Source organism: Ranitomeya imitator, chromosome 6 (assembly GCF_032444005.1).
Source record: "Ranitomeya imitator isolate aRanImi1 chromosome 6, aRanImi1.pri, whole genome shotgun sequence".
NCBI classification, from domain to species: Eukaryota; Metazoa; Chordata; class Amphibia; order Anura; family Dendrobatidae; genus Ranitomeya; species Ranitomeya imitator.
Genome location: NC_091287.1, coordinates 181,154,020 through 181,179,617, shown reverse-complemented (window position 1 = coordinate 181,179,617; position 25,598 = coordinate 181,154,020). Strand labels below are relative to the sequence as shown.

The following is a 25,598-nucleotide window of genomic DNA, read 5'->3' as shown; positions in this document are numbered from 1 at the left end:
AGGATTTTGTTTTGTTCCAATCTCCTCGCTGTGGATTGTTTTAGAAATGTTCTTACCTCCCTTCTGAGTATGTTTTCCTGGATCTTCTTTGTTCAAGTCTAATGTTTTTCTTCCCGTCCCCTCTTCTTCTAGTTTAACGCCCTCCTGATGAGTGTAGCGAGTCTTCTGGCGAATGTGTGTTTCCCAGGTTTGTTGAGGTGTAGTCCGTCTCTGGCGAGGAGTCCATCGTACAAGTAATTCACACCGTGGTCCAGGAATCCGAATCCTTGTTGTCTGCACCATCGTCTTAGCCAGTTGTTTGCATCAAGGATCCTGTTCCATCTCCTGGTGCCATGCCCGTCTACTGGAAGGATAGAAGAAAAAACTACCTGTGCATCCAGTTCCTTTACTTTCTTCCCCAACTCTTCAAAGTCTTTGCAGATTGTCGGTAGGTCCTTCCTTGCCGTGTCATTGGTGCCAACATGTATCAGAAGAAATGGGTGGACGTCCTTGGAGCTGAAGAGCTTTGGTATCCTATCGGTCACATCCTTGATCATCGCACCTGGAAGGCAGCATACTTCTCTTGCAGTTATGTCCGGTCTGCAGATGGCTGCTTCTGTGCCTCTCAGTAGTGAGTCTCCCACCACCACCACTCTTCGTTGCTTCTTGGCTGTACTTTTTGCTGTCACTTGTTGCTGTGTGCCCTTTTCTTTTTTGCTTGCTGGTATTGCTTCATCCTTAGGTGTGCCATCTTCATCCTCTACAAAGATTTGATATCGGTTCTTCAGTTGTGTGGTTGGTGATTTCTCCATGGTCTTCTTGCTTCTTTTGGTCACATGCTTCCACTCATCTGCTTTTGGAGGTTCTCTGACACATTTTTCACCTTCTGTGACCAGTAGAGATGCTTCTGTTCTGTCTAGAAAGTCTTCATTCTCTTTGATGAGTTTCAAAGTTGCTATTCTTTCTTCCAGACCCCGCACCTTTTCTTCTAAAAGGGCCACTAGTCTACACTTCTGACAGGTGAAATTTAATTCTTCTTCTGGTCGATCTGTGAACATGTAGCACATGCTGTAGCTCACCATGTAGGTTGTCACATCTGCCATGTTGCTCCTAGATCCTGCTGACTTGCTGTGTGTTATCCTTCTTGTGTAATCTACTCAGCCAAGCTCTCTTGCAATAATGTCCTACAGGCAAAAATTCGTAAACCACGCTGCTTCTCTGTAGCCCAGGTCAGGCGCCTCTGCCGCTGTTTATGGTTCAAAAGTGGCTTTACCTGGGGAATGCGGCACCTGTAGCCCATTTCCTGCACACGCCTGTGCACGGTGGCTCTGGATGTTTCCACACCAGACTCAGTCCACTGCTTCCTCAGGTTCCCCAAGGTCTGGAATCGGTCCTTCTCCACAATCTTCCTCAGGGTCCGGTCTCCTCTTCTCGTTGTACAGCGTTTTCTGCCACATTGTTTCCTTCCAACAGACATACCATTGAGGTGCCTTGATACAGCACTCTGGGAACAGCCTATTTGTTGAGAAATTTCTTTCTGGGTCTTACCCTCTTGCTTGAGGGTGTCAATGATGGCCTTCTTGACATCTGTCAGGTCGCTAGTCTTAAGGTACCTTCACACTGAGCGACGCTGCAGCGATATAGACAACGATACGACCAAAAGGCGATCGCTGGAGCGTCGCTGTTTAGATCGCTGTAGAGACGTCAAACACACCAACGTTCGAACGATGCCGGAGCGATACAGTGACGTAACAGCGACTCACGGATCGTTGTCGCTGGTTGCTTGCTTCACGTCAAACAGCAGTGGTTAACGATCCAATGAATTGGCAGCGTAGTCAGATAGGTGTCACCCAGGTGGGTGACACCCAGATAGGTGTCACCCAGGATGTGACGTCCCGGCGTCTCAGAATATAAACCGCGACTCTACAGCGATTGAATCACATTGTTCGAGAGCTGCGTATGCCTGTTTTTCCTGCATTTCTAGCGTCCTGTCCGGAACGATCCTTCTCCAGCTACGATCCTCTTCTACCGTGAACGTTCTGTTCGGAACGCCGTACTCCACTGCCGGCGTCTTCATCGGTTCTTTTATTGCTCATCAACGGTATGTTCAATTTTTTTTTTTTTTTGTATAGTAATGGCTGTGTAGTAATGCTAGACGCAATGCTTATCTAAGTATATGGTATAGTAATGTATAAAACATATCTGGCAGCTATCTTGTGCATCTGGTAAGCGGACACACAAGATGGAGGCACTTTCGGATGCAGTTTGCAAACTATTTGGCGCTGTGTAGCATTTTTTGCGCAAACTATATGGTAAGGCCAACCAACTCTTTTGTGTCTACCTTGGCTTAGCTGTCCCTGGCCTGCTCCGCAAGTAAATAAAAACAGCTCACAACTGGTAAACTAATTTTTTTTTTTCACAAACTGACCTTATTTTTTTTTGATCAAGAGACAATCACTGTCACGCTATCTATATTCATCAAGTACGGTGTCAGAAAAAATGAATTCATGATAAACATATACAGGCTCCTGAATTCACTATTTCTGACACCTGGCAGGTGAGCATAGATATGTACCGTGTGACAACCATTGTCCCCTCAATTTGTGTGATTATGGAGATGCATGTAATATTTTTGGCCCACCTCATATCTGTATACTACAGACACACCAAGCTGCAGTCTTTTCATTTTTAACTACTGGAGATATTATGTGTGCCAAAAAGTGTGTGTGGCGACGTTTCTTGGCGCACGGTGTGTTGCCGGTGGCTATAGACACAATAAACCAAACATAATTGTGTCAAATCAAACTTTTTTTATGTTGTTAACTGAAAAATAACAAGTAACAGAACAATATCCCAAACAATGAAAGAAAAAAAAAAAAAATCAGAACCTCCCACGCCTCAAGAGGTGTCGCAGCGTGCGGCCATGTTGCTGTACTTGTTGCAGCATGAGCGCTGCTGTCCGCTCCAGGCGGTCTTGCTTGGCCAGCAGCTCTCTCACGGTGTCCGGTTCTGTGATAGAAGAGGTTGGAGAATGGACAGTGATTAAGCTGCAACGGTGGCATGTGTTTACATAACCAGCAATTTTACGGTACCGTCAAAAATAACGATTTTTGTAACGATATCTTTGATTTCTGTGAAGTTGCAACGATATTGTTAACGCAATTGTTCTGTGTGACAGCGACCCAGCGACCACACAGTGACTTACCAACGATCACGACCAGGTCGTATAGCTGGTAATGATCGTTAGTAATTCGTTTATTGTAAAATGGTACTTGTAACTACACACTCAATTTTCTACTGCCCCAGAGGGCATTTTTTAGGTTCAATGTTTTAGGGTCCGTTTAGTCGTTGTCAAATGTGACATCCCACCGATAACCCCCTCCCACTTTCTCAATACTTACGGAAAAGGGACGCCTGTTGCTCATCCGCGGAGCTGCTGACCACCCATCCCCTGGCTCGGGCCACAGCTCCTGCTGCTGAAAGGAAGCAAATACATATCTGGTTAACAATTGAACTCACTGTGGTGAAGCGCTCGCTGGTTTTGTCACTTACGAATGCTTGTCGCTGGAGAGAATGACGCCGACCCGGGGGAGGAAGATGGGTGGCGAAAGGGCGGGGTTGTGGCCTGCGGTGGGGTTACTGCACCTGTAATGTACACAATATTTAACCTCCCTACTAATGGCCCGTATGGCGTCATTAAATTCTAAAAAAGGGTGGTTAACTTACGTGACGACACTGGCTGTGGGCTTCCGCTGCTAGCCGCTGTACTGCTGGCTGCAGTGGGTGCTGTCCTCTGCCGGCGGCGTCTCTCTACACCCCAAACAAAGACACGCAAGGTTTAGACACCAGAAGTACAGAGCTGTAGACTTAAATAAAAAATTAAGTAGGCGCCATCGCAATTGCCAGACATGAGGGGTAACTTACGTGACGGCCCTGGCTGTGGGCGTACGCTGCTGGCCGCTGTAGTCCTCTGCTGGCGTTGTCTCTCTATACACAAAAAATAAAGAAACACAATGTTTACACACCAAAGTACAGAGCTTCCGACACCCCCACAAATAACAAACCTAGGCCAGTGGCATAAAGGAATAAAATTTAAATTTAACTCCCCAAATCGAGGTACATATATAGAAGGTGGGAAGCGCCACACGGCAGTGCGAGTGTCCCTATTCCCCCCTCCCGATACTGTGTGTCTCCCAATTACACTATACTGTTACTTGCCTTGCCTGGTCTCTGCCCGCAACGTTGCCAGATAAAGTGGCTGTTTGTACCGGAGGTCGGCCCACTTTTTGCGCAGCTGCAGCGCACTGCGCCGGATGCCGAACCTCCGCTCCATTTTCTGGGCAATGTGGCGCAACACCTCATTCTTGTGTAGATTTGGGTGTGCTGGGCGACTCTCCCGGCCCTCATAGTCCATGGCATCCATTTTTTTTACAAAAAAACGGACCTCTGTCTGCCCCAAAGGAGGACATCGCTGTCTCGCCGCCATTTTAGCAAGAGAGACGCTGTATGGCACCACCCAGCCACACCCAGAGGAGGTCCTTGATTCTACCGTTCTGGCGCGCAATTCGCAACGCTATAGCGTCTCCATTTATGCACACCGTCGCGGGTGTGACGTCGGCTCCAGAAGTCACTATTTGGCGTTCCCGTTATAAATCAGCAGCGCTCATCGTCCTGTTTGTTTCAGTGGATGGTACATTTAATGGAGGGTATCTATGGGGTATGGCTGTTGTGTTAACGTTGCTTACAATTAGCCATGTATATCTCTGTGTATGTATATATGTATGTGTGTGTATGTATGTGTATATATATATATATATATATATATATATATATATATATATATAGTACCTTACATCCTATGTTAACATTTTTGTCAAATGGTGCAGCATCGGTGACGCAACGGAGAATGCATTACAGTATTGGATGTCTTGTGTAAGTTTTGAAAATGATATGTAGTAATTTTTTTTTTTCTTTTTTCCTTTCTCAGGTTGCCATGTCTCATTCGGATGTACCTGTGATTGTTGCGGCCGCGTTATTGGTAGAAGCTCACAACCAGCTGGAGGTTCAAGCGCGAAACAATCGTGTAAAGCGTCAGCGCCGCATGTGGACCAAACAGTGGCTGCAGAAGAGGAATCAATTGTCCCATATGGGCCTTATAAGGGAACTGCAGGATAACAACCCGCATGATTTTCGTAACTACCTGAGAATGTCGGAGGACTCATTTAATGTCCTACTTGCAGCTGTAGAACCTTATATCAGGCGGCAAAATACACAGATGAGAGCAGCTGTCCCTGTGGATGAGAGGCTGGCTGTCACGCTGCGTTTCCTGGCGACTGGCAGGTCTATGCAAGACTTGCATTACAGCGCAGCTATATCCCGATCCCTACTCAGCGTCATCATCCCAGAGACATGCAAAGCTATTGTCTCAGTTTTACACCGCAGTTACATGCCTTTCCCACAGACCCCGGATGACTGGAAAGAGATTTCTAGGGGATTTGAGGAGCAATGGCAGTTCCCTAATTGCGGTGGGGCCTTGGATGGCAAACATGTACGCATCACCCAACCACCACACTCTGGCTCCTTTTATTATAACTATAAGGGATATTTCAGCATAATTCTCATGGCCCTCGTAAATGCTAACTATGATTTCATAAGTGTGTCTGTTGGGATTAACGGGAGAGTATCCGATGGAGGAGTTTTGGAGCACACAGATTTTGGGGAACGCTTGAAAAATAATAAACTTGCCTTGCCGCCCAACAGTGACACAACAGAAAACATGAACTTTGTCTTTGTCGGAGATGAGGCTTTCCCACTGCATCCCAACCTTTTGAAGCCCTTCTCCCAGAAGACTCTGACACCGGAACGACGAATCTTTAATTACAGACTTTCAAGAGCTAGACGCGTTGTGGAAAATGCATTCGGAATTATGGCAAACCGATTTCGGGTTTTCCACACAGCACTAAACATGAAACTAACGTCTATTGACTCTGTGGTGCTTGCTTGTTGTGTCCTCCACAACTTTCTACGTCGCCGTGATGCCACTGCATACAGCCCTCCACAGTATGTAGACTCTGTGGACCAGGGTAACGGAGATGTAACCCAGGGCGAATGGCGTCTAGACGCGCACAGGGTTTGTGGTTTGGAAAGTCTGGGTTCTGGAAGGTACTGTGATGATGCAACTAATAGCAGGGACAAATACTCTGACTTTTTCAATGGGCCAGGGGCTGTCCCATGGCAGTATCAACAGCTGTAACGTAACTGTTGGCATAACTTATACCATGTATTATGGATGATATTGTTGGGGGGTTCAAGTGCTCTTGTGTAAAAGTGCTCATTTTTAACAATTTTTGGATGACCCATGATACTCCTTTTTCTGTAATAAATGTGAACATAACGATATATCTATTTGTTATTTCTTATTATTTGACATACATACCAATACATACCAATAAACATATATATCTATGAACATACTCTACTTCTGTATCAATCATATGAAACCTGTGAGTCTGCAGCATCCTATGCACTAGTGATTTCCTGATGTGTGTGTGTATATATATTAGTAGATGTTCACCATATTCTAAAGGTACCTTCACACTCATCGACTCTGCAGCGATACCGACAATGATGTCGATCGCTGTTTGGTCGCTGGAGAGCTGTCACACAGACAGCTCTCCAGCGAGCACCGATCCAGAAGTCCACGGGTAACCAGGGTAAACATCGGGTTACTAAGTGCAGGGCCGCGATTATTAACCCGATGTTTACCCTGGTTACCGTTGTAAATGTTAAAAAAAAATTACAATACATACTTACATTCACGCTGTATAGTCATGTCCCTCGCCTTCAGCTTCCAGCACTGACTCAGCGCCGGGCGTAAAGTACAACGGTGATGTCTACGCTGTGCTTTACTACCGGACGGCGCTCACCAGTCAGTGCAGGAAGCCGAAGGCGAGGGACTTGACCATACAGCGGGAATGTATGTACTGTTTGTTTTTTTAACATTGACAACGGTAACCATGGTAAACATCACGTTACTAAGAGTGGCCCTGCACTTATTAACCCAATGTTTCCCTTGTTTCTTGTGACGACATCGCTGAATCGGCGTTACACATGCTGTGTGTAACGCCGATTCAGCGATGTCAGCGGGAGATTCAGCAACCACAAAAAGTGCTGTACTTTCCCCAGCGACCAATGATCTCCCAGCATGGGCCTGATCGCTGGACGCTGTCACACAACAATTTAGTTAACGATATCGTTGCTACGTCACAAAAAGCAACGATATCGTTAACAATATAGTTATGTGTGACGGTAATGTATTGGGTATTCTAGCATTTGCATGTCCCCGTCGCATATTGCCCAGCAACGTAGTGTATTGACCAGCGGCGTCATTTATTGCCAAGCCAAAGAGACACGTAGTACATACACAAATTTAAGAAACCAAAAATTTTATTATTTGTATTAAAAATTTTATTATTTGTTATTACAATACTTTTTTAATGTTGATGAGGCATAGGGGATTAATGACCGGGTGCCAGGAGGATGCCTGCAGGGGAGAAGGCATAGGGGATTACTTGTGGAGCATCTAAAACACAAGTCTCATTTATTTCAACTACAACACTACAAATTTTGGTAGTAAGTGTCCATCTCACTGTAGTGGTGCGTGGCCATAGGAGGTCCTTGTGATAAGTCACCAAAAGAAGGGGGTGCAGGTGGTGTCCGGAACTGAGAATTATGTGGCCCAGGTCTGCGGACAGGAGTGCTGTGCATGGGCTCCTGTTGGTGTCCCCAATAAAAATGGGCACTGGGCTGACGGACGTCAATGCTCAATGTTGATGTGTCGCATAGTTTTCCTGCGGCTGCCGCGTTCATAACGTCAAACATTATTCTCTCCGCGTGAGATCTTTGGGTATCATCCAGTCTGTTTAAACGTTCCTCAACCAAGGATGCGAATGGGGAGAGTTTGGTTGTGACGTGCTTGGACAAGATGCTGTTGGCCACTGCCAGGAGATCCACAGGTGTGGCTGCTGTTGATTTTCTCTTTCTAGATGGGCGCAGTGGACATGTCTGCTCCTCGACAGACGGGCTACTGGAGGACTGAGGGGACTGGACATTGTTCGCTTCCGTTGTTTCCCGCTGTTGCAGAGGCACCTGCAATTACATGAAAAAGAAAAATTTAAAATAAATAACATACAAACGACTCTGCCACACAGCCCGAGAGAGCCCACACCTCCCCAAACACCTCTATGCCCATTGGAACCTATGAGGAACAGTTACCTGGGTTAAAAAACAAAGGGGTTAAAGAGCTGTGCTGAACTACATTGGCCGGCAATACTGTACGAATGTGCGGAAGACACAATATGTTAATTACGGACACAGGAAGTGGCAGCTGTTATCATCAGGGGGATTAAACATGAACAACGTGACTCACTATTACTGGAAGCCATGCAGTCTCATAAACATACAAGACACACGGCATGCTACAAGAAGGGAAGCTTGGGGCTACTTACATGGTCGTCAGGAGACTCAGGCAGGATATCTTCGGGCGATGGCTCACAAAGGCTAGTCACAGTCTGGCACGGGCGAGGGATCTCTTGGTCTCTAGTGAATGCCATCAGGTCGTAATACCACAGCCTGGGCACATAGACTTCCTCAGTTCCGGCCCCAGACTTCTTAGAATTTTCCACTTTGTTGACCTCTTTTTTGAAAACTGTGCGGAGAGCCTGGATCTTTTTCCTCACAATGTTTTCATCCACGGTCTCTGTGGGATGATACTCCCTGTAGACGGCCACCAGCTTCTCATACGCTTCTCTCTTCATGTAACGGTTGCTATAATCCTTAGATTTTATCTTCCACAAACAGGGCAGGGAGCGGTACATCTCTATGAGTGCCCGAACACAGTCCTGCTCATTTGTAGACATCTTTAAAAAATAAAAAAATAAAAGTTAAGAAACAGCAAAAATTAAAAGTTTGATGAGCCGTATGCCGTTCCTATTGTTATCAGTCATTTTTTGTATGGGATGGTCCGTGGGACTATTTCCACCATTTAGGGGATGGGATGGGGGCCGTTTGTGTGTTTCCCCATAGCCACCATTTGGGGATGGGATGAGGGCTATTTTTATCCATTTTGAGCGTTGAAAAATTTGTAAATTCTATTGGCTGCTATTTTGTCAATGGCCAATTTCATGTTGGTGAAACACACCATACTACAAAATCGTTTGCATTACCACTTAAAATGGAAATACTACGACGCTAAAGCGTCTTTGGTTATAAACGTGAAAGCTCTAAAAAAAAATCACTGCTGAGATGTAGTATACATCTATTTCTAGACACATAAATTAGTATTGCTGCATGGCAAATGAATACAGCACAAGGATATACTCACCGTAGATGTACTAATTGAAAACGCTGCAGAGTTGAAGATCTACAAACAGGTCGCTCAAAAGTTACAGCCAAGACGCCCACGAGTTGATGGAGAAGGAACACGATGGATTTCGAACCAAGACGCACACGAGATGCTCGTGGATGGCAGAGTACGCACAAGTGATTGAAAAGTTGTAAAGTCGCGGTTTATATTTCGGAACGCAGGTACACATGACCCCGATGTGACCTATCAGCGTTCTCAGTGAGACGTAACAACAAAGCCTTTTGAAATATATAACGTTATGGCGTCACCTTTTGTAATGTAATAATGTGATTTAAAGGGGTCTTCTTTTGTAATAGTGATGCATTGTAAATACGCCCTTACGTAAAGTTCACACCTACCTCCTAGGCTGTCGTGACAGTTGGCGTCACCTTTTGTAATGTAATGTAAAGGGGTGCCTTTTTTAATGTAATAATGTGATGTAGGCATCACCTTTTGTCTTTGGAATGCATTTGGGAGTATGGTGATAATTACATTACTATAATAATGTTCACACCACCTCCCAGGCCATTATGACAGATGGCGTCTCCTTTTGCAATTTGTAATATATTGGGATCTTCGAAATAATTGCGTATCTATCTACGAGCGACATTGCTAAATTTAAAGGCGTCTCCTTTTGTAATGCATAACGCCTACCTGGCCACAACAAGACGCTGCGACGGCCCCTTTCATCGTTGCTGACGTCGTTGCTTTTCATGTCAAACACAACGATTCAGGCTGATCTAACGACCAAATAAAGTTCTGAACTTTCGGCAACGACTAGCGATGTCACAGCGGGATCCGGATCGCTGCTGCGTGTCAAACACAACAATATCGTTATCCAGGACGCTGCAACGTCATAGATCGTTGTCGTTCTCGTTGCAATATTGCTCAGTGTGAAGGCACCTTAATTTACCCATGATGGGGGTTTTGAGTAATGAACCAGGCAGGGAGTTTATAAAAGCCTCAGGTATCTTTTGCATGTGTTTAGAGTTAATTAGTTGATTCAGAAGATTAGGGTAATAGGTCGTTTAGAGAACCTTTTCTTGATATGCTAATTTATTGAGACAGGTTTTTTGGGTTATCAGGAGTTGTATGCCAAAATCATCAGTATTAAAACAATAAAAGACCTGACAAATTTCAGTTGGTGGATAATGAATCTATAATATATGAAAGTTTAATTGTAATCATTACATTATGGTAAATAATGAAATTTAACACTATATGCTAATTTTTTGAGAAGGACCTGTACCACCCGGTTACAGACAAGCCAGTTTGATGGTCCACAAGGTGTCATAAAAATGTAATCTTTATTATGAAATAAATGTACTCACTACTCACCACTGTGAATGCTGAGCTGGAGCAAGAATGCTGAAATACTGCGACACAAGAAGCCATTATTTTGTAAAACCGGAGAAGTTTTATAAACTTAATAATTATTAAAAATAAAATGATCCCATGCAAACAGCGAATCCACTGAAAAATAAGAAGAAATAAATAAGGCAGTTTTGCAGTGGTTTAATGGCTCCAATTTAATAGTAGCTGATTAAGTATGAAATAAAACTAAATTAAATATAATTGCATGCCTCCCACAGCCAAATGCTGTGCTCAGCTAGACCCATTTTACCTGAGAGAGTTGAGTATTCGGCTTAGAAATGCTGTTTCCTTTTCCTTTTTTTTGTTGTTTTTTCCTTTAAATTCACGACTAAATGATGTATTCCTGGACCATGATATTGATGACCTTACCATACGTCAGGCCATCAATATTAGATTCTGAAGGACTGACATCCCGCAAGAACAGCAATCAGCTGACTGGAAAAAGCAGGGCGCCTTGGGGAACACGCATACCTTTCTTTATTTACCGGGCACAGCTCTGCACATTTTGTGTAGTCGGTGTGTAGTACTGCAGCTCAGTCTCATTCACTTTAATGGGGCTAAGCTAAAGGGAGCTCCAGTTGCAGGCTCAACCAACAAAATATGGATTATTGAGCTGTACTTGCTATACAATGAAAGTAAATAAGATGTGAGAACTACTGGAAGGGTGCACAGGTAGGTTCCCACACCATGTGACAAATATAAAGAGAACCTGGCACTCAACTTAAGTGTATGCACCTTAATTTATTGTGTAGTACCAGTAAACATTTCAGTCTAAATAGACCTTCATCAGTACGTTACTGAAGAATGTCTATTTAGACCGAAACGTTTACTGGTACTACACAATAAATTAAGGTGCATACACTTAAGTTGAGTGCCAGGTTCTCTTTATATTTATGCTATACAATGAATGTGATGCAGCACTACAGAGCACGATGGCGCCTTGAATAAGCTGATCATGAACATCAAAATCCTACTTTATATTTTTTATTTTTAAATGAAGTGAAATACTTTCTAACTTTTGATAAACTTCACCCATAAACATAAATCACCCATTTACAGGATGACACAAGTAAGATTGTTGATGGTCAGGGAGATGATCCCTTACTGATCCCAAGAACAGGGAACCTAAAGTCTTTCCATGTGAAATTTGTGGTAGTGAGTATTTGTGAACGTTATACCTAAAAGACTGTCACACATGCTCTCCAATGATACATTCACATGCGTGACTTTGGGAGCCCCTGTTTTGTGATGAGAAGTGTAGCTAGCAGGCACAGCTTCAGAGATCATACATTACTACCATTCCTGTGAACAAATGATATATGTTGTTAATAGGACAACCCCTTTAGGTCAAAGTCTATAGGAGGAAAACACTTTGCAACACTGAAAGCTTTCCGCATTTTGGAAAAAAATTGTCACCAGAGCCAAAAAACATTAAATCATTCAAACTGTCTATCAAATAAATTAACCTTGTTGTTAATCGATTAGAGCTCAACTTTACTTTTTCTAGTTTAGCATATGAAAGTAAAATTAAGTTTTGATCAGTCAGCGTTATTTGAAACGAAGCTAGTTCTCTTATTGAAACCAGGAAACAGCCTTATACTGCATTTTAGAAACTAAAGAAACAAAAGAAGAAAACCTCTGATGCCGATTCATCAAACAGTTTGCATCAGTATTCTAGACAAAACTTTTAATGCAGCACACAAAGGATTTTAGCTGGGCCAGCAAATACATCATAATGTATGCTTCAAATGTGTGAGAGTATATTTCTTATGCTGGCACATGACAGCTAGAAGATGCGCCAAATTCATTAAGAGTGATATGCCTTTTAAAGGGAATCTGTCAGCAAGTTTTGCTACCTCATCTGAGACCAGCATAATTTAGGAAAAGAGATCCTGATTCCAGCGATGTGACACAATCAGAAATCTTAGATGTAGTATGTAGCAGACCTGAGAAAGCTAACTCTGCCCACCCCAGGCTCTCTATCTACATAGAATCATAGAATAGTAGAGTTGTGAGGGACCTGCAGGGTCTTCGTGTCAACTCCCTGCTTAATGTAGAATTCAGTCTGATCAGCCTCTGGTTGAAGACTTCCATTGAAGGATAACTCACCACCTCTCATGGCAGCCTGTTCTATTCATTGATCACCCTCACTGTCAAAAAGTTTTATCTAATATCTAATCTGTATCTCCTCCCTTTCAGTTTCATCCCATTACTTCTCGTGTTTTCATGTGCAATTGAGAATAAGGATGATCCCTCCACACTGTGACATCCCTTCAGATATTTGTAGACAGATATTAAGTCTCCTCTTAGCCTTCTTTTTTGCAAGCCAAACATTCCCAGATCCTTTAACCATTCCTCTTAGGCCATACTTTGCAGTCCACTCATCATCCTGATAGCTCTTCTTTTAACTACAGTTTTTCGATGTCTTTTTTAAAATGTGTTATTTTTTTTTTTAAACGTGGTGCCCAGAACTGGACACAGTATTCCAGATGAGGAGAATTACTTCACGTGATCTAAATTCTGTGCTTCTGTTAACATAACCCAGAACTGTGCTTGCTTTTTTGCTGCTGCATGACACTGTTGACAGTTGTTGTGCAGTCTGTGATATATTAGCATACCCAAGTCTTTTTCACATGTGCTGTTGCTTAGTTCTATTCCTCCCATTCTATGCATGTAATATTTGTTTTTCTTGCCCAGATGTAGAATCTTGCATTTGTCCCTGTTAAATATCATTCTATTAGTCGTCCATTGTTCAAGATTATCTAGATCCTTCTGAATCCTTTCTCTGTCTTCTCTAGTGTGAGCTATCCCTCCTAGCTTTGCATCATCTGCACATTTGATTGATCTACCTTCAGTTCCCTTATCTAGATCATTTATAAAAATGTTCACAACACTGGGGCCAGGACAGAGCTTTGTGTTACCCCACTTGAAACACTCTTTCAATTGGATGTGCAACCATTTATTACCACTCTTTGAGTACGATCACTGAGCCAGTTATGAATCCACTTAACTATAGCCCTGTCAATCCCATACTTCGTCATTTTTTCAATAAGGATAGTATGAGATACTTTATCAAATGCTTTGGTGAAATCGAGATGTACTATATCTACCACATTTCACTGATCCACCCAGTCATCGATTCCAACATAGAAGAAAATTGGGTTAGTCTGTCATGACTTGTTTGCTAGAAACCCATGCTGGCTTTGGCTAATTACTGTATTCTTATCAAAGTACTTAAATACATGCTGTTTAATAATTTGTTCAAAGATCATTCCTGGTGTAGAAGTAAGGCTCACTGGCCTGTAATTTCCTGGCTCCATCTTAGTCTTTTATAAAGATAAGGACAACATTTGCTCTTCTCCAATCTTCTGGGACTTCGTCTGATTTCCAGGGTTTTACAAAGATTCTGGCTAGTGGTTCTGAAATTTACTCTGCTACCTCTTTCAGTATTCTAGGACAGGGGTGGGGAACCTTTTTTCTGCCAAGGATCATATGTATATTTATACCATCATTCAAAGGCATACACATTGCAGGCTAACTCCACCCACAAAGTACATCCTGATGTTGACACTGGTATCAGAATGTAATCTTTAATTGTATGTGCCTCAGTGTTCAGTAGTGAAGGCTGCGTGTGTATGCTCACACAGCTAGAAGAAATTAAAAGGCTGGTGGCCATCAAAACACAGCTGCTGGCCCAAGCACTGTGGTTCAGCAACATCTGCCCGGGGGCCAGAGAAAAGGCAATCGTATACCATAAATGACCGGCGGACCTGAGGATCCCCACCCCTGCCCTAGGATGTAATTCATCTGGACCATGAAATTTAAATTAATTTAAATGTGTTTATGTTTTGAAAATGGAAAATGATTTTGTAGTTAATAAAAACATTTTATTTAAAAAAAATCATTTACTTTAGCTAAGTATTCCCTCACCATCTCTCTGTTTATAGATCGTGTGGATTATTTTATTCCTTCGATGGCACTGTGAAGAGAGCACAGGAATTTAAAAGTTTGGCCTTCTCAATATAATTTTTGACCACTTCCCACTTTTTTATTTTTTTTATTTTTTATTTTGACATACTCCAAGTCCTTCTAACACTTGCCCTGTATTCCCTGCAGACAGCATTATATTCTTCTTTAGATGTGCCCCCCTCTTTCAATGTTATATACGTTTCTTTTTTTGCTTTTAGTAAGTCTTTAAGATCTGTCTTCATCCATCCTGGTGGTCTTTATAAATGCTTAAAATTCTTCCTTCTTTTCGGGATTGTTACCGAATGGACAGTGAGAATTTCATTTAGCAAAATCTCTCAACCTTCTTGGACATTTTTGTATTTTAGAACATCCGGCCATTGCACCTTTCTCACCCTTTTTCTGAGTCCATTAAAATCTGCCTTTTCTGAAGTCCAACCTCTAAGGCCGGCGTCACACTTGCGAGTTTTACGGATGTAAGAGCGCAGAAACTACGTCCGTAAAACTCGCAAAACATGCGGCACAATTATTCTCTATGCCCCTGCTCCTATCTGCCGTATTAAACTGATCAGTATTATACGGCTTTCTACGGCCGTACAAAATCGCAGCATGCTGCGTTTGTCACCGTACTGCGCAAGAAATACGCCAATGAAAGTCTATGGAAGCGTGAAAAATACGGATTACACACGGACAAGCAGTGTGACTTGCGAGAAATACGCAGCGGTGTTAGAGAGAAAAGCCGGTAATTCAGTGCGGTGTACAGTAAAATCACACTGACAGCTTACAATAGAATAGGTAGAATTAATGTCTACACATAGAATAGGTATATATATATATATATGTCATTGAGACACATATATGTATATATATTAATATTTATTCCAGCGCTATACAGCTTGAAAGCCGGTAATTCAATTACCGGCTTTTTCTTTCTCCTTCCTAAACCCGACATGATTTGAGACATGGTTTACATACAGTAAACCATGTCTTCTCTCCATTTTTTTTGCAGATTCCACACTACTAATGTCAGTAGTGTGTATCTGCAAAATTTGGCCGTTCTATCTACTAAATTAAAGGGTTAAATGGTGGAAAAAATTGGCGTGGGCTCCCGCGCAATTTTCTCCGCCAGAGTAGTAAAGCCAGTGACTGAGGGCAGATATTAATAGCCTGGAGAGGGTCCATGGTTATTGCCCCCCCCCCCTGGCTAAAAACATCTGCCCCCAGCCACCCCAGAAAAGGCACATCTGGAAGATGCGCCTATTCTGGCACTTGGCCACTCTCTTCCCATTCCCGTGTAGCGGTGGGATATGGGGTAATGAAGGGTTAATGCCACCTTGCTATTGTAAGGTGACATTAAGCCAAATTAATAATGGAGAGGCGTCAATTATGACACCTATCCATTATTAATCCAATTGTAGTAAAGGGTTAAATAAAACACAAACACATTATTTAAAATTATTTTAATGAAATAAAAACAATGGTTGTTGGAGTATTTTATTCTACGCCCAATCCAGTCACTGAAGACCCTCGTTCTGTAACAAAAAAAACATAATAAACCAACAATATCCTTACCCTCCGCAGATCTGTAACGTCCAACGATGTAAATCCATCTGAAGGGGTTAAAATAATTTGCATCCAAAACCACGGAAAATGAAGGTAAAGTAGGCCTATATTTACCTATATTTACCTTCATTTGCGGTGAGGCGCCCTCTGCTGGTTGTCCTCATATGAACTCGAGCCTGGGAGCTTTCTAGGAAAGTTCCCACGATCTAGGAACAACCAGCAGAGGGCGCCTCACCGCAAATGAAGGTAAATATAGGTCATTGACCTACTTTACCTTCATTTTCCGTGGTTTTTGCAGCCATGAGCATCATTGCATTAGCAAAGCTCGTGGATGCAAATTATTTTAACACCTTCAGATGGATTTACATCGTTGGACGTTACAGATCTGCGGAGGGTAAGGATATTGTTGATTTATTATGTTATTTTTGTTACATATCGAGGGTCTTCAGTGACTGGATTGGGCATAGAATAAAATACTCCAACAACCATTGTTTTTATTTCATTAAAATAATTTTAAATAATGTGTTTGTGTTTTATTTAACCCTTTACTACAATTGGATTAATAATGGATAGGTGTCATAATTGACGCCTCTCCATTATTAATTTGGCTTAATGTCACCTTACAATAGCAAGGTGGCATTAACCCTTCATTACCCCATATCCCACCGCTACACGGGAATGGGAAGAGAGTGGCCAAGTGCCAGCATAGGCGCATCTTCCAGATGTGCCTTTTCTGGGGTGGCTGGGGGCAGGTGTTTTTAGCCAGGGGGGGGCCAATAACCATGGACCCTCTCCAGGCTATTAATATCTGCCCTCAGTCACTGGCTTTACTACTCTGGCGGAGAAAATTGCGCGGGAGCCCACGCCATTTTTTTCCGCCATTTAACCCTTTAATTTAGTAGATAGAACGGCCAAATTTTGCAGATACACACTACTGACATTAGTAGTGTGGAATCTGCAAAAAAAATGGAGAGAAGACATGGTTTACTGTATGTAAACCATGTCTCAAATCATGTCGGGTTTAGGAAGGAGAAAGAAAAAGCCGGTAATTGAATTACCGGCTTTCAAGCTGTATAGCGCTGGAATAAATATTAATATATATACATATATGTGTCTACTGACATATATATATATATATATATATATATATATATAGACAGTATATATATATTTTTTTGGGACACATGGATCACTTCTATAGCGGTATGTTGGTTTTGCAAGCCTGCGAGAAAACCACGCAGTACGGATACCATACGGATTACATACGAAGGATGCCATGCGCAAAAAACGCTGACACACCCTGCCTACTGAGGAGCTATGGACCACTATTTTCGGGACTTTTCAGCGTATTACGGCCGTAATATACGGACCGTATTGTTTTACGCTGTGTGTGACGCCGGCCTAAGTCTGAGCCCTCGCTGGTCTTCCTCCTCTTGTAATCCAAAATTCAATGAAAGCATGATAGCTGCCTCCTAAATTCCAGCCACCTTTACTTCCTCAACAATTTCCTCCCTGTTGGTAAGAATTAGGTCCACAATGCCAGATTATCTTGTTGTCTCTTCTAGCTTTTGAAAGATAAAATTGTCAGCAAGAAAAGATAAGAATTTTCTGGACCCAGTACTTTTGCTTGAGAGAGATTCCCAACAAATATCTGGATTGTTAAAATCTCCCATGATCATTATGTTGTAATTTTATTTTTAGAACAAAGACATCTGATGTAAAAAGAGTACATCCATATCTTCAGTCTGTCAGGTGGCCAATAGTACACACTTACAATAGGGTCCTTTCTGTTCTTCTCTCTTTGCATTCTATTTGTCATTACATTATCTATTGACAGCGAGCTGCTTATCACAGGAGGGGCCGTGGTCAATCTAGCAGGTGAGTGAGACCTAGTACAGGCAGGGATAGTCTCCTGGTGATAAAACCTTTATTATAAGTAAACAACAGCACACAGCCTAAAGGTACCTTCAGACTAAACGACGCTGCAGCGATCCAGACAACGATCCGGATCGCTGCAGCGTCGCTGTTTGGTCGCTGGAGAGCTGTCACACAGACCGCTCTCCAGCGACCAACGATGCCGGTAACCAGGGTAAACATCGGGTTACTAAGCGCAGGGCCGCGCTTAGTAACCCGATGTTTACCCTGGTTACCATCCTAAAAGTAAAAAAACCAAACGCTTCATACTTACCTTCCGCTGTCTGTCCCCGGCGCTGTGCTTCTCTGTACTTGCTGTGAGCACAGCGGCCGGAAAGCAGAGCGGTGACATCACCGCTCTGCTTTCCGGCTGCTGTGCTCACAGTGAGTGCAGGAAAGCACAGCGCCGGAGGACAGACAGCGGAAGGTAAGTATGAAGCGTTTGTTTTTTTTACTTTTAGGATGGTAACCAGGGTAAACATCGGGTTACTAAGCGCGGCCCTGCGCTTAGTAACCCGATGTTTACCCTGGTTACCAGCGAAGACATCGCTGAATCGGTGTCACACACGCCGATTCAGCGATGTCAGCGGGAGAGCCAGCGACCAAAGAAAGTTCTGGCCTTCTAGCCCCGACCAACGACATCACAGCAGGATTCTGATCGCTTCTGCGTGTCACACTGGACGATATCGCTAGCGAGGACGCTGCAACGTAACGGATCGCTAGCGATATCGTTTAGTGTGAAGGTACCTTAAGTCACACATCCCTGAATTCAGTGTTTTTACCTCTACATAATGCTGTAATCACATTACATTGCAAAAACCTGATGCCAGATTCCCTTTAATGACTTTGGCGCAGCTGACACTTCATCAAGATGAATAATGCAAGGTAGGATTAATCACAGCTACTTTGTGTTCCTGTAAGTGCTGCATTTTTTCTGCACATTTTGGTGCAGAAAATACGCTGTGCTTTAAAGGGAATCTGTCACCCCATTTTAGGCCTATAAGCTAAGGCCACCGCCATCAGGGGCTTATCTACAGCATTCTACAAAGCTGTAGATAAGCCCCCGATGTAGCCTGAAAGATAAGATAGCCTAAAATGGGGTGACAGATTTCCTTTAACAGTTCAAACAAAGTGGATGTGGTATAATGAAAATTCATGTTCAATGTACAAAGATGCTGGGAAAGTTATTGGTGTTTTCTTCCTCAATGCTTCTATAGGGAGTTGAAAAAAAAGCGGATTTAAAAACACAGTTGTGTTTTAAAGGGACACTGTCACCTGAATTTGGAGGGAACAATCTTCAGTCATGGAGGCGGGGTTTTTGGGTGTTTGATTCACCCTTTCCTTACCCGCTGGCTGCATGCTGGCTGCAATATTGGATTGAAGTTCATGCTCTGTCCTCCGTAGTACAAGCCTGCATAAGGTAATCTTGCCTTGCACAGGCGTGTCCTATGGAGGACAGAGAATGAACTTCAATCCAATATTGCAGCCAGCATGCAGCCAGCGGGTAAGGAAAGGGTGAATCAAACACCCAAAAACCCCGCCTCCATGGCTGAAGATTGTTCCCTCCAAATTCAGGTGACAGTGTCCCTTTAACTACAAAATTCTGGCATTTCAGCTAGTTATAATTGACAAGAAAATGCTGCTTCAAATCTGCACCAAAAACAAAAAAAAAGGTGAAGACGCGGTGAAAAAAATAAAGAAAATGCAGCAAAAATGCAATAACAGCAGATATTTTTTGCATATTTTTGTTGAAGACACCTGCAGACAAAACAGCTGCGATTTTGCACATGAAACATAGCTTTTGGTGCATTTGATCAGATTTTACACGGCAACCCTATCAACAGTGTTGAAATAAAACAAAAGGTACCTTTTCGACAGCTGCAATAAGGCAAAAATTTATAAATTCTTTAAAAAATCCTCTTTGAAGATGATCTGTCATATCTACAGTGAGCATGAAGTGGTAGATTTGGCAGCTGTAGTAACACAGACTGAGCACAATTATAGAAGCCTGCAGAACAGAAAATAGGAAAATATTACATAACTGGCAATTTAAAGAGGACCCATGATCAGGTTAGAAGTGGCTAGTTATTACTCTTATTTTATTCCTCACTGCTCCCGAGTACTTTATTTTTTGTCTGTTTTTTTAATCCACTGTACAGTTCTTGACCTTTATTTAACAATTAGTAATATTTTATGAGGTATTTACCAAGGGGGCGGTGCTAACAGGATAACAATTCAGAGCAGTGTAAATACACGACTCCAGAGAATCCTGTTAGTCACACTTTAAACACTGTAAAAAATAAAAATGATCATGCCTCTGGAAAGTATGGAGTATTTAAACAAAAAGAATGAATACTTAGGAGGAGCAGCAGGAATAAAATAGTGGTATAAACTGGCCACTTTTGACTTAGTTGGATTCGGCAAAGCTTTAATCAAAAGTTTGGTTCGAGAACCAGAACCCGAAGTCCACAGAAGCCAATGGGGACCTGAACTTTGGTGTGCTGTAAATAGGCTGTAAAATGGTTGTAGTGAGGGCTATGGGGCTGTAAAATTGGTGTAAGAGCAGAACAACTGCCCTGCAAACAAATGTGGATAGAGAAATTTCTTAAAACAACAGGAATCATGTCGATAGGGCCTCTTTCTTGCCAAAAACATCGGCATCGGCAAAGGACAAATAGGCAGACGGCAAACCGGGCAGCGATGCCGGACAAGATGGGGCCTTAGCCGGACGTACTGGAGCCAGACACTTCTCATGACAGGAATGTCCCCAGCAGAGCACCTCTCCAGGTCTCCAGTCCAACACGGCATGTGCTGCCATAGCCATGGTAGCTACCATCAGCTATGGAGGGTTACCATTATTAAAACTTAACCTTTAATGAGGATAGCCTAAAATATAAGAACCCAACAAACAAACACATATATATATATATATATATATATATATATATATATATATATATATATATATATATATACAAAAAGTGCCCAAAATAACCAGTGCTCAAAATATAAAAGAATGGAACAGTCTCACCATTCAGGACGGACACTTGGATCTTTCACAGCCAGTGGGGCTTTGATGACTAACAGTCCAAGGGAAAAAGTAACGGGCTAGGGCACAAATCCTGTCTACCCTGTAAACCCTGTGTAGCTCCTGTCATTACAAGGACAGGCCCCAAGTGGACAACCACCAGATGAATGGGTGTAGATAAATGGATTTCCTCTTCTCCCTACGCGTTTCATCACCAGTGTAGGAGACTCATCAGGGGAGTTTGAACAAATATGTGTGCTACAGAGCACAAAAGTCCAAGCAAAAGACAGAAAAAAAGAGTCCGTATTTCAGAGTGGGTCCCGCAGTGGCTGAGTACCCATCAGCAAGGTATGGCTGTCTGTGTTTGCAGTCAAAATGTGTCCTCACTCGCACCCCCACAGAAACACCCTTTTATTATAATGCTGGTCACCGCCCCTCATTTGTTAGTACCCTGTAGTAGGCTAATGTAATCCAGATAGACGTATGTCATACTCACTCAGCATGTGTACACAACGTGCAGCGATGTGTGTACCGGATGTGCGGCCGCCATGTTGTGCGCGTCACCTCCACACATGCGCAGGAGAGGTGCGTTCCAAAACTGGAACGCACAATGGCCATATTGTGGGCGTCACTGAAGGAACGCCACAGCGGCGCCAACAGGATATACGCAGAATCGTCGCTAGTGCGCTCCATATTATATGCGGCCGCCATGTTGTACGCGTCACTTCCACACATGCGCAGGAAAGGTGCGTTCCAAAGTTGGAACGCACAATCGTCACATTGTGGGCATCACTGAAGGTACGCTACAGCGGCGCCAGCTGGATATAGGCAACATAGTCGCCAGTGCGCTCCATATCATGGGACACACAGACATCTTGTGGGCGTCGAAATATGACCGTCCCACTGGGGGCGTAGCTGAAAATACACTACAGCGGCGCCAAATAGAATGACATGCGTAGTATCACTGCGCTAAGATAGTGCGCCCTACATCGTGGAACGCAAAAAAGTCGCATAAATATGGGCATCGCAATAAAAACATTGCAGCGATGCCATGGCAACCCATACCTGCCAGAAGAGCGTGACCCACACCGTGGAACACACCTAAAAATGAATGCCTAATCGCCATATTGTTGGTGTCGCTGAATAGTAATACCATGTAAACAAGGATGTGCTCCAAGTCATGGAAAGTATGAACAATATAATCGTACTGTGAGCGTAACTAATCATACAACACGACGAGGCCATAGTAATAAAAGCCGCCAGATGACGTGCCGTGGGCACAGTTAGAATACCATGGCACAGCGACTTACAGGGTACACACAGTATGACAATGGGGGGGGGGGAAATGTGGTTATTTGTATATAGGGGGGACACTACTTGATAGTCATGCATAGCTAATGCCACCAGAGTAAGTGGAGGATGCTATAGTTGCAAAGCCAAAAATATATGTAAATATGTAGGGCTGCCTAATAGATAGAAACACAGAAATAAGTGAGCAAACAATATAATTAAATAAAAGTCGGATTCACAAAATGGTGAAGTTACACCCCTTATTTATAGTGCGATACATCCAAATAGGTAAAGCGCTAAGTTCAGAGACGCGGAGTGTCACCAATAGAGGGGAAAAGACAGTGGTCAAACCCCTAGGGGTCACGGTGGACCTATTATAGACTCTGCTTTCTTTGACTGATTGAATAGCTAGCGCCCAGATAAACGATACATAGTACCTATAGTAAACAGTAACCAATGGCCTATAAAAGAAAGAGATGGCCTAACATGAACGAGGGAACAAGAGAAGGGGTGGGGGCTTGGAGGGAGAAAAAAAAATAACTGGATTGACCCAACATGAGAGACATGTTTAAAGGAAACAGCTGAAATTCAGCTGTTCATTCAGTCCTTTGGGGTCACACGTGTCAAGCAAAAATATCCACTTGGCCTCTCTCTGGAGAAACATTCTATCTAGATCGCCACCCCTAGGTGACATCCGAACTTTGTCAATACCCATAAAGGAAAGGCCCTTGGTGCTACCCCCATGAGAAGCATTCACATGTCTCGCAATGGGGGTGTCTCTCCGATTACGTATGTCACCAAAGTGCTCTCCCACACGTCTCCTAAATTCTCGGATGGTTTTACCAATATATGATTGGCCACAAAGAAAGATCCAAGTGTCCATCCTGAATTGTGAGACTGTTCCATTCTTTTATATTTTGAGCACTGGTTATTTTGGGCACTTTTTGTATATGTATACAGTTAGGTCCATATATATTTGGACAGAGACAACATTATTCTAATTTTGGTTATAGACATTACCACAATGAATTTTAAACAAAACAATTCAGATGCAGTTGAAGTTCAGATTTTCAGCTTTCATATGAGGGTATCCACATTAAAATTGGATGACGGGTTTTGGAGTTTCAGCTCCTTAACATGTGCCACCCTGTTTTTAAAGAGACCAAAAGTAATTGGACAGATTCAATAATTTTAAATGAAATGTTCATTTTTAGTACTTGGTTGAAAACCCTTTGTTGGCAATGGCTGCCTGAAGTCTTGAACTCATGGACATCACCAAACGCTGTGTTTCCTCCTTTTTCATGCTCTGCCAGTCCTTCACTGCGGTGGTTTTCAGTTGCTGTTTGTTTGTGGGCCTTTCTGTCTGAAGTTTAGTCTTTAACAAGTGAATGCATGCTGAATTGGGTTGAGATCAGGTGACTGACTTGGCCATTCAAGAATTTTCCACTTCTTTGCTTTAATAAACTCCTAGGTTGCTTTGGCTTTATGTGTTGGGTCATTGTCCATCTGTAGTATGAAACGACGACCAATCAGTTTTGCTGCATTTGGCTGGATCTGAGCACACAGTATGGCTCTGAATACCTCAGAATTCATTCGGCTGCTTCTGTCCTGTGTCACATCATCAATAAACACTAGTGACCCAGTGCCACTGGCAGCCATGCATGCCCAAGCCACCACACTGCCTCCGCCGTGTTTTACAGATGATGTGGTATGCTTTGGATCATGAGCTGTACCACGCTTTAACCATACTTTTCTCTTTCCATCATTCTGGTAGAGGTTGATCTTGGTTTCATCTGTCCAAAGAATGTTCTTCCAGAACTGTGCTGGCTTTTTTAGCTATTTTTGAGCAAAGTCCAGTCTAGTCTTTTTATTCCTGATGCTTATGAGTGGCTTGCACCGTGCAGTGAACCCTCTGTATTTACTTTCATGCAGTCTTCTCTTTATGATAGATTTGGATATTGATACGCCGACCTCCTGGAAAGTGTTGGTCACTTGGTTGGCTGTTGTGAAGGGGTTTCTCTTCACCATGGAGATTATTCTGCGATCATCCACCACTGTTGTCTTCCATGGGCGCCCAGGTCTTTTTGCATTGATGAGCTCACCAGTGCTTTCTTTCTTTCTCAGGATGTACCAAACTGTAGATTTTGCCACTCCTAATATTGTAGCAATTTCTCGGATGGGTTTTTTCTGTTTTTGCAGCTTAAGGATGGCTTGTTTCACCTGCATGGATAGCTCCTTTGACCGCAAGTTTACTTCACAGCAAAACCTTCCAAATGCAAGCACCACACCTCAAATCAACTCCAGGCCTTTTATCTGCTTAATTGAGAATGACATAACGAAGGGATTGCCCACACTTGTCCATGAAATAGCCTTGGAGTCAATTGTCCAATTACTTTTGGTCCCTTTAAAAACAGGGTGGCACATGTTAAGGAGCTGAAACTCCTAAACCCTTCATCCAATTTTAATGTGGATACCCTCAAATGAAAGCTGAAAGTCTGAACTTCAACTGCATCTGAATTCTTTTGTTTAAAGTTCATTGTGGTAATGTCTATAACCAAAATTAGAAAAATGTTGTCTCTGTCCAAATATATATGGACCTAACTGCATGTGTTTGTTCGTTGGGTTCTTATATTTTAGGCTATCCTCATTAAAGGTTAAGTTTTAATAATGGTAACCCTCCATAGCTGATGGTATCTGTTTCCCCTGAGGGTGTTGTACAGTGTAGATTAGTCTGCACTATTGTTTTTTGCATAGCCATGGTAGGTCTTAAAAAAGGCATGAGACATGTGGGAAAGAACATAAAAGGCAATCCTCTCAGTATGAATTGTCTCCCGAAGAGTTCTCCCATCGACAGATGTTATTGCCATGGGGTTCTTGAGTGGATGAACTGGGATTTGGAACCGATCCACTACAGATAAACTTTCCGGCTGCCCCGGAGTCCAAATATGCCGACTCAACAAACTGGGTTTCACCGGTTGTCATGACCACAGTAAGGGTCAGGGGTAGGGATATGTCTTTTTCATCTAGGGAAGCCTCTCCTACCGACCCTAGATGCCGGAGCTTCTCTGGCTTTACCAGACT

At 42.9% G+C, this 25,598-nt stretch overlaps 3 protein-coding genes across 3 annotated transcripts in view; 1 reads left to right on the top strand and 2 right to left on the bottom strand.

Annotated features, from left to right (window-relative positions):
* PKD1L1 (polycystin 1 like 1, transient receptor potential channel interacting) overlaps positions 1 to 25,598 on the bottom strand; it is a 528,440-nt gene that overhangs the window by 121,773 nt on the left and 381,069 nt on the right. Inside the window, exons 44-45 of the mRNA XM_069732261.1 lie at positions 20,067 to 20,207; positions 10,721 to 10,855 (exon numbers count right to left, since the gene is read on the bottom strand). Coding sequence (XP_069588362.1) covers positions 10,721 to 10,855; positions 20,067 to 20,207 — 276 coding nt within the window. The remainder of the gene's footprint in view (positions 1 to 10,720; positions 10,856 to 20,066; positions 20,208 to 25,598) is intronic.
* Positions 1,968 to 6,378, top strand: LOC138642283 (uncharacterized). Its single transcript, XM_069730362.1, has 2 exons — positions 1,968 to 2,080; positions 4,967 to 6,378. The coding sequence occupies exon 2, from the start codon at positions 4,973 to 4,975 to the stop codon at positions 6,230 to 6,232; it is 1,260 nt and encodes a 419-aa protein (XP_069586463.1). The 5' UTR covers positions 1,968 to 2,080; positions 4,967 to 4,972; the 3' UTR covers positions 6,233 to 6,378.
* Positions 7,408 to 9,028, bottom strand: LOC138642284 (uncharacterized). The gene is made up of 2 exons (XM_069730363.1): positions 8,487 to 9,028; positions 7,408 to 8,127 (listed from the first exon to the last, which is right to left on the bottom strand). Exons 1-2 carry the CDS (start codon positions 8,895 to 8,897, stop codon positions 7,597 to 7,599), a joined length of 942 nt encoding a protein of 313 aa, XP_069586464.1. The 5' UTR covers positions 8,898 to 9,028; the 3' UTR covers positions 7,408 to 7,596.

Bases quoted from the DNA above. Each gene is read 5' to 3' on its own strand.
- LOC138642283 (XM_069730362.1), top strand. From the start codon at position 4,973: ATGTCTCATTCGGATGTACCTGTGATTGTTGCGGCCGCGTTATTGGTA.
- LOC138642284 (XM_069730363.1), bottom strand. From the start codon at position 8,897: ATGTCTACAAATGAGCAGGACTGTGTTCGGGCACTCATAGAGATGTAC. The intron at 8,128-8,486 runs GTAAGTAGCCCC...ATGTAATTGCAG, and splicing joins CTGAGTCTCCTGACGACCAT to GTGCCTCTGCAACAGCGGGA.